A 19,681-nucleotide genomic window follows, 5' to 3' on the forward strand; every position below is an offset into this window, starting at 1 on the left:
CTGTTTCTGGCGGACTGGCCTTCGAAACTGAAAATCTCTGCTTGTCAAAGCTGTTGGAAAATTTCCACCATTAGAAATCATTACTAACTCGTCTTTCCAATTTCTCAACTCTCTTATGCACGATAGTGGCCTAGAAGAAGTTTCAGGGGAAGGACTAAAATTGAAAACCAAAAAAAGAATCATGGAAAAATAAAGGAAACCAACACTCTCTTTTGGTTATTCTATGTTCCAGGTCTCTGCTTTTTCTAAAATGACTTTTCAAGTCCTTTGAAAGGAGGCCACATAAGAGCTAAAGCCTTAAAACCACATCAAATTAATTTTAAGTGAAAAAAAATACATTGTTTTTCCCAAAGTACTTGAAGCAGAACATTCAGTAGACACTGAAAACTAAGACAGATACACTCTAATACTAAACTGTGGAAGGAATTAACATCATGTTAACACAGATGGAGCTACATTGAGAAAAGTCACTCAGAGTTTGGCTCATGAAATACTCTGATTATTTCACATAGGACCAGAACCCGAAAATAAAAAGGGAGATGTGTCATACGTCCCACACCCACTATATATACCCTTCCTAGAGATCTGTCATAACCCTAAGAACCTGTAATAACCCAAGTCCTGGTAAGTGTTCTTCCCCTGACTTCCCTCTCTTCTCTGTCCTTCACACACATGGCCAGAAGAAGAAATGACACTGTGCATTCTGGGATCCAAATTCCCCCTGACAAAAACCACTAGGACCTGGGGCAGAGACACAATGAGTCCTGGGTGGCAGCATGTAGAAACAACTAGCGTTGTGTATTTTCTGCATAGTTCAAATGCACTGGAAATCCAGGCAATAGTGGAGGAAGACCACGATACGGTAGCAACTCAGGCAAACCCTACACCCAGGCTCTCCACCAGGACAAGATGTCAGAATCAGCTGGGGGTATTTTGAAATACACATGCCTTGATCTCTTCCCAAGCTATTTTGATATGATTTGAGGGTAGGAGATTGGGTGATTTTCCAAAGCTTCCCTGGTGATTTGGATAGACCTTGTTCAACATGCAAAAGTAAAACCTGTAAAGAACTGGGTGGGGAAAGAGAACGTGAGCCCCATCCACATTCCCTCAGCCATATCCCTGATAAATAGGCTCTGTCAATGCACAGATGCATGAGAGCAGGGCTGGGGTCACCTACAAGCCTTGACCATCGATACACAGCAAGTACAGGGAAATCTCACGTGGTCCTTCAGCCACGAAACTTTTTGCTAAAATTTTAAAAAATAGATTCAACTATAAAATCAAATGTAGTGTCAGTCAAAATATGAGATATGGGAGAGCCTGGTGGCTCAGTCAGTTGAGCATCTGACTCTTGATTTTGGCTCAGGTCATGATCTCACCGTTTGTGGGTTTAAGCCCTGTGTCGGGCTCTGTGCTGACAGTACGGAGCCTGCTTGGGACTCTCTCTCTTCCTCTCTCTCTGCCCCTCCCATAGTGGCACACTCTCTCACAAAATGAATAAATACACATTAAAAAATATGAGATATGATGATGTAAAAATGATGTCACAGTACCTCTGTACAGTAAGTTGCAAAGCAACAATATGATGTTTGACAAGTATACTTATTAGAAAACATATATTAAGACTATCACTATAAAAACAATAACTTATCAGATTTTTTTAGTTTAGGAAACATTAGAAAAGTTTAAAAAAATAGTCACTCCGATCCATTGGATTAAAGTGGAAATGACTCAGTGTTTGTGGAAAGGAAAGCCATTTGGTAATAACAACAACCTTAAAAATATATGCCAAAGAAATGACAGTCCCACAAATTTATCTGAATAACTTGATCATGGATGTGTATAACTAATGGGTGGCAAAGATGTTAATTGTAGACTTATTGGTAATTTCAAAACATTGAAATGCTCAGTAAAAGGGTTTGATTAGATAAAGTGTAGTCCATCCAAACAATGAAAAAGTCTTCAGTAATGGAAAACAATACAAGTAAACTCACATGGAAATATTTGCAAAGACAATGTCCATGAAAGGCAAGGTTTCCCAAATACCATATAAAGCAGGATACTGATGTATATAAATATTAATATTTGTGCGTGTGTGTGTGCGCGTGTGTGTATTAAAGGAGAGTGTATCCGGTAATATAAAGCAATGCCTGGTGATTTCTAATCCCTGAAGCCAAAATCTCATTTTTTGCCATTTACAATGGAGGCTAAAATGGAGACCTAATTTTATAGCCGGAGAATTTGAGATTAATTAGCTCAAAGTCACAGCAGAAATGCAATGATGATAAAGGCAAGAAAGGAATCCAAGTTGAAACAAAAACAACAGATTATATTCCAGACAAGCTGTGTTCTGATCTGTAAACTGAAAAAAAGAAAATCTAGGAGCCCATAGCAAGTGTCCATAGCAAGGCAAAACTTTTAGGAAAATATAAATCACATAAATCTGACCGTGAATACATGTCAGGAGCCTCCCAATTTGACTTTGATACAAAATCCATGTATGTAAGTAATCCAATCACTAACCCAATAATAAGATCCATCCCACAGTTGCCATTGCCCATTTAATTCGAATAGAACCTTAAGCATCTTGTGAAGTAGATTTAATGAAGTCTAGATGCATCCCGGGCTAACTACACTTAATCAGAACCGAATAAACAAACTCAGTATTAGTCACACTTGTGCAAGTTATTCCGCTTCACTGCAGCCAGAAGAGATTTTCATGTGATCCTGTTTAAACAGCTAAACATCTGGAAAATATGGAAACTATTCTGTGAGGCACAAGAGGACCACACGCTCGGAGGAGCCATCAGTTGTGTGGCTGGGGTCAGGCCCCTGATGTTGGAAGGAGAGCACTTACTGGAGACAGCTTACTTACAATGAAGCCAAGTTTTTTATAATCCCGTGTGTACATGGACTTGCGTTTCTCCATGCTGCCACTGCTGTTATTAGGTTCAGACTCTGCATCAAAAGCGATTCTTCGAAGTTCAAATATGATGTCCCTCTGAGCCTGAAGGCGTTAGGGAGAAAAAAAAAAAGGAGGGGGAGGGAAGAGCTGCTTTCATTGTGTGACATTACATACACTCCCTCTTTCCCCAGGGTCTAAATGAATCACTGCTTTCAGGCAAAAGAAAAACAGATAAAAGACAACCAATGTTCTAAGTTAGGGCTCTGCATAGTCCCCCCCTGCCACTCTCCCTGCTGGTCAGCCCTGGCAACCCTCCACGATTATCCTCATGGCCAAGTCACTTGGAATACTGGTGTCAATTGCCTAGTCAAGTTCTAAATGGAGCCCCAAGTATGATGGAAGGCTTGGGTTCATACAAGCCAAGTTCAAGAACCTGGGACTTCCGCACTGTTCGAAACAAAGTGAGAGGCACAGAGGTTTATGAACAGAATTCAAGTGACAAGGGGTCCCGGACTCCACTAAGAAGTGACTTCATGGAAACAAACCCTTCAAAATGGTTAAAATGGTTAACTTTCTTGTTATGTGTATTTTACCATGATAAGAGAAAAATGTATGTTTTAAATAAATAAAAGGAAGCATTTCCAAACAGAGAGGGCTGTTCCACATTAAGATGCATGGCCTTCCATCACTAGAAGTGGTAAGATGACAGTCTCATCTCTCTGGGATGATTACACTTGGCCTTGCCAAAAGTCCAGGGCATGGCGGACAGCCTCTCAAAGCCTCTCCATCATTCTTAATCGCATGGCCTCGTGCCATGAACGAAGTGCCGTGGCTATTACACACTTCACATGTGCAGTTCACATCTGCAATAGATCAGGCCCTCACGTGCCAATAATGAGTGTTTTCCTTTCCAAAGCTGCAGCGCTGTTTAAGTTGAAAATGTGCTACAGCAGGATTCCCAGCTGTTTCCTCTCACTCTGCCCTCACACAGTAAAGTTCCCCAAAAGCCTTCTGGATGGAGACATAACCTCTCACACACAACAACCAGAGACCTTGAGAGAATTATAACAAACAGCCAACCAACAAAAACGCAAGCCCAGAAATCAGGTGTCACCTGGGACCCCCACCTTCAGTAATGACGACGGGAGAATGGAAATCACTTCCTCAACCTGCAGGGTCAGTATCACACAGAGCAACCAAATGGCCCTGGTTGTCCGGGAACTTGACTCCAGAGCCATTACCATTGAAGGTATTGGGACCAAAAGCCAAGATCTGTGGCTGTGTGACATCAGGCTTTCTTATCCAATAAAGGAAGAATATGCGTGTGTTCGATGTATAATGAAGTAATCCATTTGCTTTATTCTCTGATCCTAAATTTGCCTAAATTTTAAATGCATTCCCCCAAGTTCTAAGATGACAATAAAACAATTATCATCACCTAAAAATTCCTGGTTTTGGAGTAGCCCCAGAAAAGATTTTAAATAACTTTCTCTCCCTTATGTGCTTTTGCTGCTGTCTGGTGAGCACTCACCTGGTCCTGGGGGTCCATCTTGGTCATCATCCTGTCTTCTAGAAGGTTAAAGGTAAGCACCTGTAGCACATACAGCTGGTGTGCCATTTCATTGTTGATGGCTCTCTGAGCTCGGATAACATTCTGTAGAGATAGTTCAGAAAAAATTTAAAGAAGAAAAAGCAGGGGCGCCTGGGTGGCGCAGTCGGTTAAGCGTCCGACTTCAGCCAGGTCACGATCTCGCGGTCCGTGAGTTCGAGCCCCGCGTCGGGCTCTGGGCTGATGGCTCGGAGCCTGGAGCCTGTTTCCGATTCTGTGTCTCCCTCTCTCTCTGCCCCTCCCCCGTTCATGCTCTGTCTCTCTCTGTCCCAAAAATAAATAAAAACGTTGAAAAAAAAAATTAAAAAAAAAAGAAAAAGCAAACAATTAATCCCCATAACTATGCCAGGTAGAGCCCCAGAATTCTCCATTTGGAGGCACAGGGAATGTGGGCTGGTGGGTGGAACCGCCCTTTGGAAGAAAGGGGAGCATGGAGGTGATCTCAGACCTTTTGTTTATGTTCCAGAGCCCAATCACATTCCTGCTATTTGGGCTAGAAACCAGGAAAAGACCTACTGTGTGAGGGAGGGAGAAGAATGGAAGGCACTAGAAATGCACTGGTCATTGCCACAATATGAGTCAAGAAGGTGTGCCTGAAATAAGCTGAGAAGGAAGACTGGATTTCTGCAACAGAAGCATCCCCGGCAGGCCAGTAGAGGAGCGAATGGTGCATACATCTTGTAAGCAATTTTGCCATCATTTTACCCTAGCATGGTCCCTGACACGTGATCCCACTTCTAAATGTGGAAAAGTTTTAGAAGCAACACAAAAAAGCAAAGTATCTGTCAGGCCTGCAGTTAATTCACTGTGGAAACTATCCAGAGACCACCACCACCACCACAATGCAGTGAGGGAATGCATGTGCTTAACTTTATTCGCCTACTAACAATTAAATGAAAAATAAAATGACCCTTCCCCTTAGAAAGAGAGTGAAAGTGGAACAAATATAAAAGGAATGGCAGGAGACTAGATACAGAGGCTTTTGCCCCCACCAGAGCTGGGTCAGAAAGGAGACTGAATGCTTGGGCCTAACATGTATCTTCTTTAGCAGAGACTGTGGTTGTGCCTTAAAAATGCCGAACAACCAAACAACCGGTCATTGTGGTGAAACGACTATTCAAATCAGTGGTTTTGAATGTGATAGAGCCAACCGCATCTTGCCATCTGAAAGAACTTTCTCTAGGTGCCCCCAAACCCAACATGCATTGGACTCCATGTCCTAGCTGTGAGCACCACGTCAAAATAGCCAGTTAAAGAAGAGAGGCAGAGAGAAAAAATGAGGAACAGAAAAAAGTCACTGAACCAAAATATTGGGGTTGTGTGGGTGGGAAGCTAGTCAGTGAGATGGAGAGGTGGAATTAGACCCCATACCCTTCCATTTTCAGAACTGAATGTTACTTCATAGTATGTGCCTCACATCCAAGGTGTATAGCCATCTTTTTTACTAGCAACTCAAAAGAATCTGTGCTCCAAGTTTTTGCCTGAGAATACCACCCTTGACCTTCCAGCCATCAAAGTCTCATAGGAGATTTCCCACTGAAGCAAAGTGATCTTTCAGACATGGAGGCCACAGCCACTTCCACCCATGCTAATTCTGGGCATTCTAACCCCCACTGCCACACCCAGGTAACAACCATGGGCTAAGACCTTAATTTAACATTTCTCATCCTTTGTCCCTCCACCCTCCTCCTCTCACACAAACACCTTCACTGAACTACATCTGGTAGTGAAGCCTCCACTTCCACTGAGAGCCAGGACAAAGATGAACCATATCATGAATCCCCCCTCTGCAATCTCTACCAGACCATTCTTGGACCAAGAATCTACTAGGATACTCAACAAACACCCATTTCATATTCCAGTTCCTGGGGGGAAAAGTGTGTCATCCCCAAAGAACTGGGGTACCTCTTTCATTAAACAATGAAAATTATACTCATATGTTTCTTTTTATCCTGTCAGCCAGGAAATTTAAAATCAAACTTGATGACAAACTGTAGTCATTGCCATTGGCTTTGGATACTAGAATATTTATTGTGTTTGCCCTCATAAAGGTTTTTAACTTTCAAAAGACTCATTATATTGGAGTGTGTGTGTGTGTGTGTGTGTGTGTGTGTGTGTGTATAATTGTGAGCTTGTAGAACTCTTTGAAATCACAGAAACAGAAATTGCTTCTTTTGTTAGCTGGAAATCAATCATGCATGTTTCTTTCACCCTTTGGTTAAAAGTCAAGCAGCAGATAAGGCCTCGGGAAATCATGCTATTTGATTTATTTTGAAGCATTCACAACGTAACATGTAGGGCTTCTTTTCCACTGACATTTCAGGTCATTTTTGCATTGCAGTTCACAGGTGGATTTCATGTATGTCTTTCCTGCCTGTGTTTTGCAAAGGGGCCCAGGAAAATGATGGTCAAAATTACAGGGCTTCTGTCAGTCTGAGAAGGTTTCCAGCTAGCTTCCTCATTAAAAGCTGTATAAGCTCACACAACTGGATTTTTTTAAGTCAAGGAGCCCCTGATTTCCTAAATGTAAAGCTAGAGTGATGGTAACTGTAATAAACCTGCACCACTGGGAGAGATTTCCACCCCTTTCTGCCAGAATGTCTTTCTAGAGCAGTTCCAGAGACTCCTCCTTACAATCAAAGGAGGCCATTCCTGTGGGAAAGCCTTGTTTATTCCAGTTCCAAAACCACACTTCTTCCTTTCTAGTTCCTACTGCTTCCTCACAGAAGCAAATCATAGAACACACCATGAATGGAAGCCAAAAGAGGAGATATATGAACACACCAGACCATTCCCACCCAACGAAGAAGTCACGGCACGTAGGTACTCACTGTTAAAATGATGGAACGAAGCTGCTTCTGAGCCAAAATATTCGCCATCTCCTGTTGGAGGAAAACACACCCACATAAAACCTTAGGTTAGAAAAATCCATTTCAACATGGCCCCAAACGACTTTATCCTGGGTGTGCTTCCTAACTGTATATCAGCAGTATTTCTTATGAAGGAATAGACACCAACAGGCAGTGGTATTCAAATGACTTTTTGAATGTTCTGTTTTGATAACAAAGCTTTGTCCAAAAGCAGAGGAAGGAAATCTGGCACCCACAAACTTCTCCTCTCCTTTTTTTTAGGAATTTCCACCTTCCAGGAAAAATTGAGTACTGAATTAAAAGTGAATGCTCCAAAGGAGAGCAATGGCTCTCCATTCCAAAGGCTCATCAGCTTTTATTAGACTATACATGTGTAGGGAGGTTTCACTAGGAGACACGCCTGCCCCCAAGGAGATCCCCATAGTAGAGAACCATCATTTTAAGGACCTAAACCTTCTTAATCTATGCAAAACCAAAGAGGGAGTGGCCCAGGGCTTGAAAACAATCTATGCAAGTGAACCAAGAAGCTCTTTAGGGAAGGACAAATATCTGAGCAAATGCGAAGCTCTTAGAGCCCACACTCCGCATTGCTAGGCATCATTTCTACAAGCTGTATTTTGGGCTTTGGGCTGCCTGGCTAACACAGAGGAATTGCAGGTGACTTTATTAAAAGAAATTGGAGCCTGTTTCTGATTCTGTGTCTCCCTCTCTCTCTGCCCCTCCCCCGTTCATGCTCTGTCTCTCTCTGTCCCAAAAATGAATAAACGTTGAAAAAAAAAAAATTAAAAAAAAAAAAAAAAAAGAAATGATTCATGGACACTCTTTCTAAATATTGAGAAACAGATAGTAAGGAGAAATTATAAAGTTGGGTACAACCATGGTACAAACATTCAAAAACAAAAATACTGCTCATATTCAGGAAGACACCTGCGTGTTGTTTTTTTGGGCAGGGAGGGGCTGGATTTTAGGGTTGCTGCTGTTAACTGAGTAGAGAAGAAACTAAGCTACGATTCAAACACACAACCATGAATTCATTCGAGGTTAAAATAAACTTGCAGGAAGCAAGGAGGACCCAGAACACAGGGAGAAAGTGCAAGGGGGACACGCAAGCAGGCTTGGGCAGAAACAGAATGTGGGGACTTACAGTCAGAGGACAATCAAGGATGTCAACACTGCTCTCTACACCAACCTAATGGTGCCATCGTCACCACAGAAAGGAAAGCAAGTAGGAAAGAAGAAGGGATGGAAATTCAGAGGACTCTGTTAGAGGTTACAACTTTAGTTTAACACCCCTGCTGACCCACTGCATTGCAGAGAAAAGTGCATAAATACTGTGAGGTGTTTCAAATCACCTTCCAATCTCTTAAGAATAAAAAAGCAAGGACAATGACACACACAGAAACAAGTAAAAGAGCAGCCTGGAAAGAACCTGTCTTTCTATGGTGTGCACAGAAGGCAGTACTTGCTTCCTAATGCAAACAGGAAGGTCCACTTTTTTTTCTTGGACCACATGAAAAACAAAGAACCCAAAGGACCCTACAGTTCTTTTAATTTATTTTCTTTTATAAAAATGAAATTACTGCCTAATCACACACAAAAAAAGAAAAAAAAATTCTCTATTTTAGCCTATTGATTGATGAAATTTTAAATAAGTTAAAAAGGACAATTTATTTCCAGTATCTACAGCAATTGTTGTAATTATCTGTTGACATTATTTATCTTTTTCTGTAAGCCTATGGTCACCTTAAGGGCACCGAGACTGTCCTTTTCATCTTTGTATTCCATGCCTGGAGCACTATGTCTGGCAGAAAGTAGACAATAAATGATTGGAAATGAAAGAACGTTTTCTACTACCCTTGTAAGGAACAGAAACTTGGTCAGGGAGAAAATAAAAAATCCTTGTCTCCAACATGGATTTGTTGTTGTTGTTTTTGTTCAATATAAGAAAACTGAGTAAACTTGAGAGTCCGTAGAGAATATTTTACACCGTTAAGATGATATAAAAGTATAGATAGATATAAATATGGATGTAGGGGGCCCCTGGGTGACTCAGTCAGTTAAGCATCCGACTTTGGCTCGGGTCATGATCTTGCAGCTCATGGGTTCATGTCCTGCGTTGGGCTCTGTGCTGACCACTCAGAGCCTGGAGCCTGCTTCAGTTTCTGTGACTCCCTCTCTCTCTCTCTCTCTGCCCCCTCCCCTGCTCACACTCCATCTCTCTCTCTCAAAAATAAACATTAAAAAAATTTAAAAATAAAAAAATATGGATATATGTGTATTAACATGGAAACATGTTCACAAAATCCTGTTTCATTTTTAAAAGCAGTTAAAAAAATAACCAGTGCATGTAGTGAAAAAAAATCATGTATGTAGAAGAGGCTTTGCTTAGAAGAAAGCAGGAAGAGGGGCCACACAAAGTGTGACCAGTTGGAAGAGTTCTCTCTTGGGGCATGCAATCAGAGGTGTCATTCAAACTTCTTCCTTTGAATCTGTATTTTCTGATTTTCCCACCAAATCTTTTAAGTTTTAAAAAGGTTTTTGTTTAAATAATACTTATGAAAACCATAAATATTTACAGAAAAATCTGGAAGGGACCTCACCAACATGTATGCCATGAAAATGGTAACATGAATAATGGCATGTAGTTGTAAGGAAAAGGATCCGTTTGCTCCCATCCCCAAGAGCCCCCTTCCCCACACAAGTACCCCTTCCCTTCACCTGTGCAGAGACAGGGAGAATCTCCCACATCCAGGAAGCATGGGGAAGCAAGAGACCCCTCCCCTGTACCACCACCTTCTCCCACACCCCCAAAAACCCCCAGGGGGCCTTGGCAAAGCAGGAGGTTCTGCCCCAGCCCCCTCTAAACCCAGCACTCTCTCAGGCCCACTAAATGAACACAAAACAAAAATATCGCTCCAGTCTGCCTGACAAGTAAAAATATCTGACCATGGTGGTATTTTTCCTCAGTAAAAGCAAAAAGAGGTGTTTAAAATCCATCTGAATTCATTTTAAACATTTTGAAAAGTCAGGAAAACCAAGTTAATGGAGTCCTACCAATGTGTTTGGCCCAAAGTCTGGAGGAGAAGTTGAAATAAATAAAATTTTTTCACTGAAGTGGAATCTGTCCAATGTCCTAAGGCTTTAAAACAAACAAACAAAGCTGTTCCTATAAATCCAATAAATAAATGTTTAGATTATGTTTTAATCTAATTAGAGGGAGAAAATGGGCTTGTGTCTTTCAGGCTCCAGAGAGTTCTTCTCTCTGGGCAAACAGGAGACAATTCTGTGGGTGACGCCTCCCTGACAATGGGATGCTCTGCAGAGAAGAGCAAGGTCAAGGTTGGGATTCTAGCTGTCACTCTTATCTCCTCAGCAATTGGTCAAATTCTTTACTCCCTCTGACTCTCATTTGTAAAGAGGCAATAATAAGGCTTTCAGAAGACATGAGAATTCAATGAAATAAGACACAAAGCATTGAACACTGATCCTGGCACATGGCAAATTCTCAAAATATTATCATTGATGACAGGCTTTGGTAAATTTTCCTAATTACCCCCAAAATACAGAACATTTAATTTTTCACAAGAAAAGCCAATAACAATATATATAATAGAACTGAAGTGATATCCCCAATTAGTATGATCTTCTGCTTTACAGGCTCCACTAACCTTCAGGAAATAACATCAAACTTTTTTTGTCATGTACTTGAAATTATATTTTTAGAGCCAACTCTCTCTTAATGCACTGAAAAACATTTTTTAAATTAAAAATCTAAATATTCCTTTTCTTGACAAACAATAGTCACGGACTCATCTTAAATTCAACACAATTTATAAAGTCAAAATTAATTTTCTATGTTGTCGCTGTTTTTATTTCAAAGACTAAATTACAGTCTAAATTTTTGGCTTGATTATATATACTCTATCTTTCTTAGTTGGACTGTTTTCTTAAATTATGTAATGTTATTAGACTATCCTTTGTGATTTATTATCATTATAGCAATATATTGCCAATCCGTGTCATCTCAGTCTCATATTGCCTACTTTTCAAAAAACAAAATTTGATTCACAAAATCAAAACCTAACATTATGTTGGTATTCCATTATATTTTCATTGGTGTCATTATTCTGGAGTCAGTACAATAGGCAACTGATTCCCTATTTCTCCATGGTCATTTGATACAAATTGAGAAGATTAACAGTACTTCTTGGTATACCAGGAAGATGCAAAGTGTGTGCATCTTACACAGGTTTAGATCTAGGGATCCAAGTGAAATCATAGCACTTAGGGTGGGCATGAGTTTTTGCTTCCCCAAATCCAACGTCTTCTTCCACAGGAAAAAGGAGAAGCCCATGAGGTCAGACCAGATAGCAGGTTTCTTGACCCCCACTCCACACTCAGCTACCAGTTTGCCAGGTGTCCTTGATCTGGCCAGTAGAAGGATCAAGCTTTTCCAATGCCTATGTCAGGACTGCATATGTGAGAGCTGTCAGGCCATTCGCTGGGCTGCTGGAGGTTATCATGAGCTCAGTAATTTATATTTAGACATTAAGAGGGCAGTGCCACCTAGGATTCCACCAGCCACGCTCCCCTTAAAAATCCAGCCTGGAGCACAGGCTTAGGGAGGGCAGGCAACCCCTGGCTCCAGCACCAAACCAAACACAGGAAACAACAAAGCCACTCCCTTCATTGTGCAAACAGAACCCCCTAGGAATAAGCAAATGATTCTAAATGAAAAACCAGAAACCCTCACATTTAGTCACTGAGGTTTAAAATCCTTGGCAATGAAAAAAAAATAAAATTAAAAACTAAAATTCTTGACATGATGTCCAGTAGCATGCTAGCTTCTAAGTTCTGCTAAAACAATTTAGTGGTAACTGTCACAGAGCTCCCGCTATACTTGCTATTGGTGGAAACATCTCATATTTCCAACCCATTTTTAAATGAAGTGAATTGTGACCAAGGTAACACAATATATGTTATGTTGATGGAAAAAACAGGAATGGATTTTGAGGTGCAAGCTATATTCCAAGACGTGCAAAATTCTACTTCTTCCACAGCACCATCTATAATGATCCTTTACTTCACTGCAGAAGAACCAGAGATCTGCAGACAAAGGACAGTATCAAAGGACAGGTTTTACATAGGTCCATCGAAGGGTCCCTTCCTTTGTTTGCACAGAAGAAGGGAAATGTGTTGCTAAGTCCTCCCCGCCACATGCATGTGTGGACAACAGAAATGTCATGGAGCAAAGAGCTCCCCAGACATAGGAACAATTAACTCAACCAGTAGCAGCAATCTGCGTGTCCTCCCTCCTGTCCTTGCCATCTTAAACCTCCATGGGCAAAGGAGAACAGCTTGCAGGCAGGAAGAAATACCTCCCTTGCCCTAGGAAGCATTCAACGACATGACAGAAGATCTCAAGGCTTCTACCTCTGCTTCCACCACAGCAGTAACACTTTCATCTCTTTATGTTTCGAGTTTCTACGTTGGGTTTCATTTGATGAAAGGACTCTGCCTCCAGAGCCTTCCGAGTGTTCTTCCTCAGACAAGGGCTTGCGCACCTCCAACTAGTGCCCACTGGATCTGTGAACAAGCCCAGGCTGGCCAGCCGGGCTGCAGAGCAGCAGGGATGCCCAAGGACTCCCCAGGATGGGAAGGAAAGGGCACTCACTGCCCCAAAAGTTGCCAGTCCCAGGTACAGTCTTAAGACAAAAGAAATCCAGCTTACCTGCCTTCTCTCATCAGGAGCCTTCAGGAAAAGTGCATTAATCACTGCAATGGTATAGGTTTGGATTTCTTGATCTGTCCTGTAAAGACACAAACAATACAGAAAGTCAGAACAGGCTACCTCTGAGTCAGACCATCATAAGGGTCGTGATCTCCCCAAAAAAAGATGAGAGAGAAAGACATGGCCTAGAAAATGCAGTTGTCACTGAATGAGAATGTATTTCAATCATCATCATGAGGCAGGAAACACAGTGGGAGAGTGGGGGGTACAACTACTGTTGCTAGCTGGACAACACACTGTTCCCTGGGGATAGGTGGTCAGCCGGCTCTCTCCTCTTCTCCTCTATTAGGCTTAAAACATGAACCCAGGGGCCGTGTGTGTGTGTGTGTGTGTGTGTGTGTGTGATTTTCTGTCTGCTGCATGAAGTATATAGGGACCAGACTTGCCTGTCCCTACACTCCTGGACTTATTATAAAGGATACCACTTTTGTCTCCATGGCAATGATATTACATATTCTAAAAATCTATTTTCAAATAAAAACTTTTTAAATAATAAAAACAACAGGTTTTTATTTTTTAAATTTACAAATTTTCTTTTTACCAAAATGAAGTCACAAATTCCAAATGAAGCAAAAATCTCATGGAAGCTCCATGGTAAAGAGTAAACAAGAAGGACCCAAGGCACAAACAAAGAGCAGCCGGAGAGCTACATTCAGAAATAATTTAGGGAGAAGCAAAGTTGAGAACGCGGCCCTTGGAGGGATGAAATCTAAAGCCCAGTGCTCCACAGGCTGGCAATGTAGCCTTGGAAGAGTTCAGGGGGTATCCCCAAAACAGCATCTCCTCATCTGTAACACTGGGTGAGAACCCAGGTTCTTAAAGGTGTTGCTTTTAGGATAAAATTAGTTCATGTATATAAAATCATCAGCATGGCACTTGCCAAATAAGAAACTCTCCACTTTGGCAAAGTGTACCGTGAATGCTCAAGTATGCCCTCGAGATTCAGAGAAAAGACACAGACTATAGAAATAATGCATTTCACATTCAGGGAAATGTGAAACTGGTATTATTTCTAGACAGGTTTTGCACAAAATCATCATTTTGCACACAATCATCATGTGCTCATTTTCCCTGAGGCCACAATCCATAGCTTGTGCGACTTAAAATCTTATTACATCCTGGTCGCCATCCCCCCTTCCAAATGAAAGAAACATCTAATGCACTTTGGTAGTTTACATTATAAACATAACAGGTAACATTTTTGGCATATTGAGAACTAATGAACATTCCCTCACAGCCCCAGCCTGCATTCCGAACCCCAAAAGGCCAATCAGATTTCCTCTTGAGAACTGGCAAATGTGTCCTGAGAGACCAGGGGTGGTAGTTACTGGGAGCCAAGTCACTTTAGTGCCAACCAAAACACAAGAGAAAAGGCCTGTTGTGAGGACTCCGAGGAGGCCATAGTTTCTATCCTTGTCAAGGCTTAGCTACTTAAGTCATTCCTGGGTTCTAGAAAGCGTACCAGTATTCTTTCAGTAAACCCCCGGTCTTGTGTAAGCTACCTCAGGGGGTTTGTTGCCACCTGCAACTCCAAATAGGTTAATTTATAAAGTAGCATTGTACAGGGGGAGCTTCTCAGAGGCAACCTTACTAACTACCTAAGAGTAGAGAGAAGGGAAAGCCTACAGGCTGTTCAGGGCCTCATCTTAGAGCTCAAGCCGCTAGAGATAAAACACATACGTTACAAAATACAAAACTGAAGGTCACTGTAATCACCCTGAGCCTAAGAAAGAAGCCTACCTTTAAAAATTCCCAATTATCTATGAAAATACTCATCACAGAAACCACTATTTTTAATGACTAAGGAAAGATACTGTTGAGAACTCAAGAGAGCAAATTGTCCTATTAGGCCTCGTTAAAAGTAAAATTCTACCGGTATCTACCACATTCATCAAAATTGACTGCCTATGAAGAGCCAGGTACTGGGAACAGGCATGCCCCCCCCACCCCCGCTCCACTCCACAGGCAAGTCACTGTGCCATTTCAGTGTGATGGGGGTTGGGTCTGGTACACAGTGTGCCTATATGTCAAATCAAGATTCCTTTTCTGCCTATTTAATCCAACCAATCCAAAATGTTTCCCAGAGCTCCATGGTGGCTGTCCACCAGAACCATTTCCCCTCCTCATGGAGGGGGTGGCAGTGGTATGCTTACCCTTGAAGATGTGGGATAAGTTGTCCAATAGTGATCTCCTGAGCCACCTTCTGGTAGAGGTCATGGCTATTGAGCACCATTGACTCCAAAATGGCCAAGGACCGTTGCAGGATTGAGATGTCCATGCCCGATTTGTTGACAAAACTTGCTATCTGAAAATCCAAGAAGGACACAATTGACTACTTGAGGTAAACAGAGCATAGAAGTCCAGAAGGGAGCAAACTAAGGAAATTAGGAGCTCACTTAAGAAACACCAGACACAGAGGATGAAAAGTATCTAGAATTATAGCAGGATAGTAAGGAACACATCAAGTCAGCGATGATTGCTCATATTACATATTACAAAGCAATATTTATATCTTATTTCTATAATTCAATAATAAGCAACTTTAAAAAAGAGACAGCTTCAAAGAATTATTTTCTGGTTTTTCTGGGATTTTTCTTCTGGGTTTTAGCTTTCAGAGGCAGATGATTTCAACACATATATTGTGAGGACTCCTGTGTTTCTTTGAGACAGTAATTTCAACATATACTAATAGCCATTTCCTTCCATTCCCAGGCTACTCCTTCACCCACACGATTCATGATTTTTATGTTCATATTATGACCCTGGTTATATTCTTAAGGGATTCACACAAATCACACTTGTCAACACAATCCAACTGGCAACTTCTTAGGCACTGGCTACGCTCCTCATTATTCAACAATGAAACACTCTTTCCCCCATTCTTCCAATTTCTTATGGTTAAAATACATTCCTTTCATCTCAAATTTAGCAAACAGGAGAACATTTAAATGAGCAGTGCTAAAAGTTAAAATAATAGCTTAAGCACTAAAATATATTCCCTAAGGAATGAATCACTAAGGCCTCAAACACAATAAATCACAATGTAAGAGGGAAGTAAAATAAGGGTTAGAATAATGGATCACAGTAACCCAAACACATGGGTACCATAAAGGTTTTATTTTAAAGGTCTCATTAAAAGTTATTCCTGTCTGTTGACAACTCACACTAAAAGGCTGTTATTATATCAACATAATGACTACTTTCTTAAAAGCTAAATAATTTGGTTCCATGACAAATCGACACTTGCTGCTTCCCCCCATTGGCACTAATTTCTTCCTTTCTGCTGTCCCATTGACCCCTTCTCCTCATCCCCTCTCCATCCTTGTACAAGATTAAACGCAAAGGTGCCCATGGCAACCACAGTTACCGTCTCCACTGTTTCTAGCTAATGACTCCCTGGTGGAAGTAAGGGTAGTGGATACAGATACCAATACCCTCTCTGGCCCCAGATACATCTGGATCTCAGGGGTGGCAAATAGATGACATGAAGAAGTATAGTATGGCAATGTTATGGCTTTATATTCCAGAAAGCTATTATTTTATAGCATAAAGCACAGGAAGAGTATGAAAATTTTAAGATTCTCAAAAGACTGCTTCAGCTCCTTTCATGGCTAATAAACTTCTCCAATGTGTTTACTGTCCCTGGCAAGCCTTTGCCTTAATCCTCACAGTCTGCTCCACTCTGTCAAATCTACCAAGCTAAGGCCATCTTTTTCTGACAAAAATCCAATTACCCTCATCCTGAGCCCACGGTTTAATACTTCACTTAGACCTCCTCTAAACAGAATGTCAATTCCTTGACTTCTTCACCAACACCACCTCAACCATTTTCCATTATCCCAGCATAATTCCTGGTACTCAATTAAAAAAAAAAAAAAACCTGAAGAACTCACAAATAAATTTGTTGACAGTACTTCTGATTTTTCTCAGCACTATCTCTCCACCTTCCATGCTCCTTTTCTTGCCCCCATTTAGTAAATTTGGATGCACCTTTAAGACTTCCTGGAGAAGCTTCAACCTGAGAGCCTACTGTCAATACCTGCCCCCCTACCTTGTAGCTTCCACACACTCTTCTCACTTATTCAAGTACTAGTATGGATTGTGTGCCATAAAAGAGGCTTACACTGTCCTAAGATCTGGAAATAGGTAAATGAGCAAAACCCACATGATTTTTTAATTTCGAGGACGTTATAGTCTAGCAAAGACAGAAAAATAAAAAGACATTTACTATGAAGTACATTAATTGCTTATTCTTGGCATCCAAAAGTATAACTCCAAGTAGATATTCCAACAAAGCCTAAATTAAAAGGTGTGAAAACCAATCTCATTGTCTTCTTAATCCTCCTTTCTCAATTATCACCTTTTTCCAAGTTTGCCATAATCATTAGTGATTATAATTCCAGTCCCCTATTTTCTATCACTACGAACACATTTTATGATGTCTCCCCTTTGATACGCATTCAGTTGTACATGCACAAGATCGGCCCAGGGGCCAACTCATTCTTGGATTACTAAGACTGCATCTTCACTTTGCTTTATGTTCAAGATTCCCCTCTAACACACATTTATCCTCTATTTCCATAAATATCCTTTTGGTAACATTTCCTTTCTCAAAATATCCAACCAGAACTCTCAATATTTTCTGATACAAACTATACCTTCTTTTAAAGTTTCCTACACATTATTGGCCGTCATGGTCCCAGGGGGCTTGCTCAAATGTTGTACAAGAGTTTGTGTTCTCTGCTCTAATTCAGGCATATTTGAATTCCATATACATATTCCATTTCCCTTTGCCATTTCTATCAATTTCTCTCCCATAAAACTAACCCCTTACCTTCATCAAAATATTCTTAAAAATTAATCTTTTCTATACTTCACCTCTTTTGTGAGATATGGAACCTATCATTTCAGCAATCCTAATGCAGCTTACAAAAGGAGCATTCTGTGTAACACACTTAGCTGAGTCCTGCCTTGCAGACAGCAGGCATGCAGATCGTTAGAAATCTATGTACAAGTCTGTGGCTTGAGAACGTGAAAATACTTGTACTAGTATTTTGTAGTACTAAAATACTAGTGGCTTTTTTAAACTAACTGCCACCTTTTGCCTTTATCTGTCAGTGGTTCTAACCAGACATTTAAATGACCCAATCTTTCCATCTAATAAGTACCAATAACCAAGGCATCAGGGCTGACTGAACAAACATAATGACTGTAGACAGGCTCCTTATTAGGGCATGTACAAATTCGTCAAAATACAAGCGTTATTCTCTATGTCTATTTTAAATAACTATAGATCTTAGTATAGTTACGGAACAGTAAAGATTTTCTGGTTAAATTTTTAATTTCTCTTGCCCACCCCCAAAGAAACAATGACTTTCTTTGCCTTTAGATTACTTCTGGCTCCATTACTGTACTTTTGGCCCACACAGGTGAGCCAGCCCTAAGCCAAAGCACAGCTGTGTGAAAGTAGGTCTGTACTGTAAGAAAGAAGAGGTAAGAAGAGTTAACAATAATTATATATACTACCTCCACATGCTTGCATTCATTTTTAAATGTTACCTAAATAATACGGAGGAGTATTTGCGTGGCTTCTAAAAGGCTAAGGGGCATCACAGTGCATGCATCAAAGATATAAACTATTAAAATCACATAAACACTTCTTAGAATAACTTAGGGCGAGATCTTAAAATTCTTCCCTGCTGTCAAAACTGAAAAGAACCACAGAGAGCCCGCAGTTCCATTGCCATATTTTAAATTATCTGGGCACAGGCCCATGAATCTCTCTAGTCTTTTAAGAGGTAAAAATTACTGAGTCTCTAAACTGAATTGGCTGGATGTCTGTCCAGGTGCTGAAAACTATGTAGGGTGAACCAGGCCCTCCTGCAGAGCTAAGGCTGTAAGAGCATTTGTATGAAACACCCCTTCTGAGAAAAGGCACTGATGTTATACTTGGCTAGGGGAAAACCAAAGGGTAAGATAGAAAGTTCTAGGTTTTTGTTTTGTTTTTCTTCCCTTTCTTTCTTCTCCACAACTTCCTACCCTCTCCCTAAGTAGCCAACTCTTTAAAAAGCAACATTACATTTTGTCATCAAGGGATTCTACCTTTCAAAATGTTTATGAAATGATGTTATTTATTGCAGACAAAGTTTGTAAACGAGAATCTCCATCCACACATAAGAAAACAGATAATAAAGAAGAAGACGGGCTGGCAGGGAAAAAATATTTCTCCAAAGTGGTATGAATTTGGCATTAATAGGAAGCCAAGTCTGGACCACAGAGATAAACATCTTTTGTCAGGGCATTTCCTAGATGAGTTTTGTTGAGATAAAGCTCCATTTAAAAGACAGTTGCCTGCATACAATTCCTGGGTTGTGAAAGTGCTGAATTTGATCCAGCTAATGAATAAAAAAAGTTAACCTTACAAAAACTATCAATTATAAAGTCATTTTCTGATGGCCATTTTTCAGATTCTCATAAGGGACTGAGATCTAAGTAGCAATGCA

At 40.7% G+C, this 19,681-nt stretch overlaps 1 protein-coding gene across 3 annotated transcripts in view; it reads right to left on the reverse strand.

The window, feature by feature from the left end:
• Window positions 1-19,681, reverse strand: part of ELMO1 (engulfment and cell motility 1) — a 530,926-nt gene that overhangs the window by 322,497 nt on the left and 188,748 nt on the right. For all 3 annotated transcript variants that reach the window (XM_030308230.3, XM_030308233.2, XM_030308232.2), the window contains exons 9-13: window positions 15,332-15,483; window positions 13,119-13,197; window positions 7,349-7,399; window positions 4,440-4,562; window positions 2,879-3,010 (exon numbers count right to left, since the gene is read on the reverse strand). In XM_030308230.3, the coding sequence (XP_030164090.1) occupies window positions 2,879-3,010; window positions 4,440-4,562; window positions 7,349-7,399; window positions 13,119-13,197; window positions 15,332-15,483 (537 nt within the window). The remainder of the gene's footprint in view (window positions 1-2,878; window positions 3,011-4,439; window positions 4,563-7,348; window positions 7,400-13,118; window positions 13,198-15,331; window positions 15,484-19,681) is intronic.

The sequence above is a fragment of the Lynx canadensis genome, chromosome A2 (assembly GCF_007474595.2).
Source record: "Lynx canadensis isolate LIC74 chromosome A2, mLynCan4.pri.v2, whole genome shotgun sequence".
NCBI classification, from domain to species: domain Eukaryota; kingdom Metazoa; phylum Chordata; class Mammalia; order Carnivora; family Felidae; genus Lynx; species Lynx canadensis.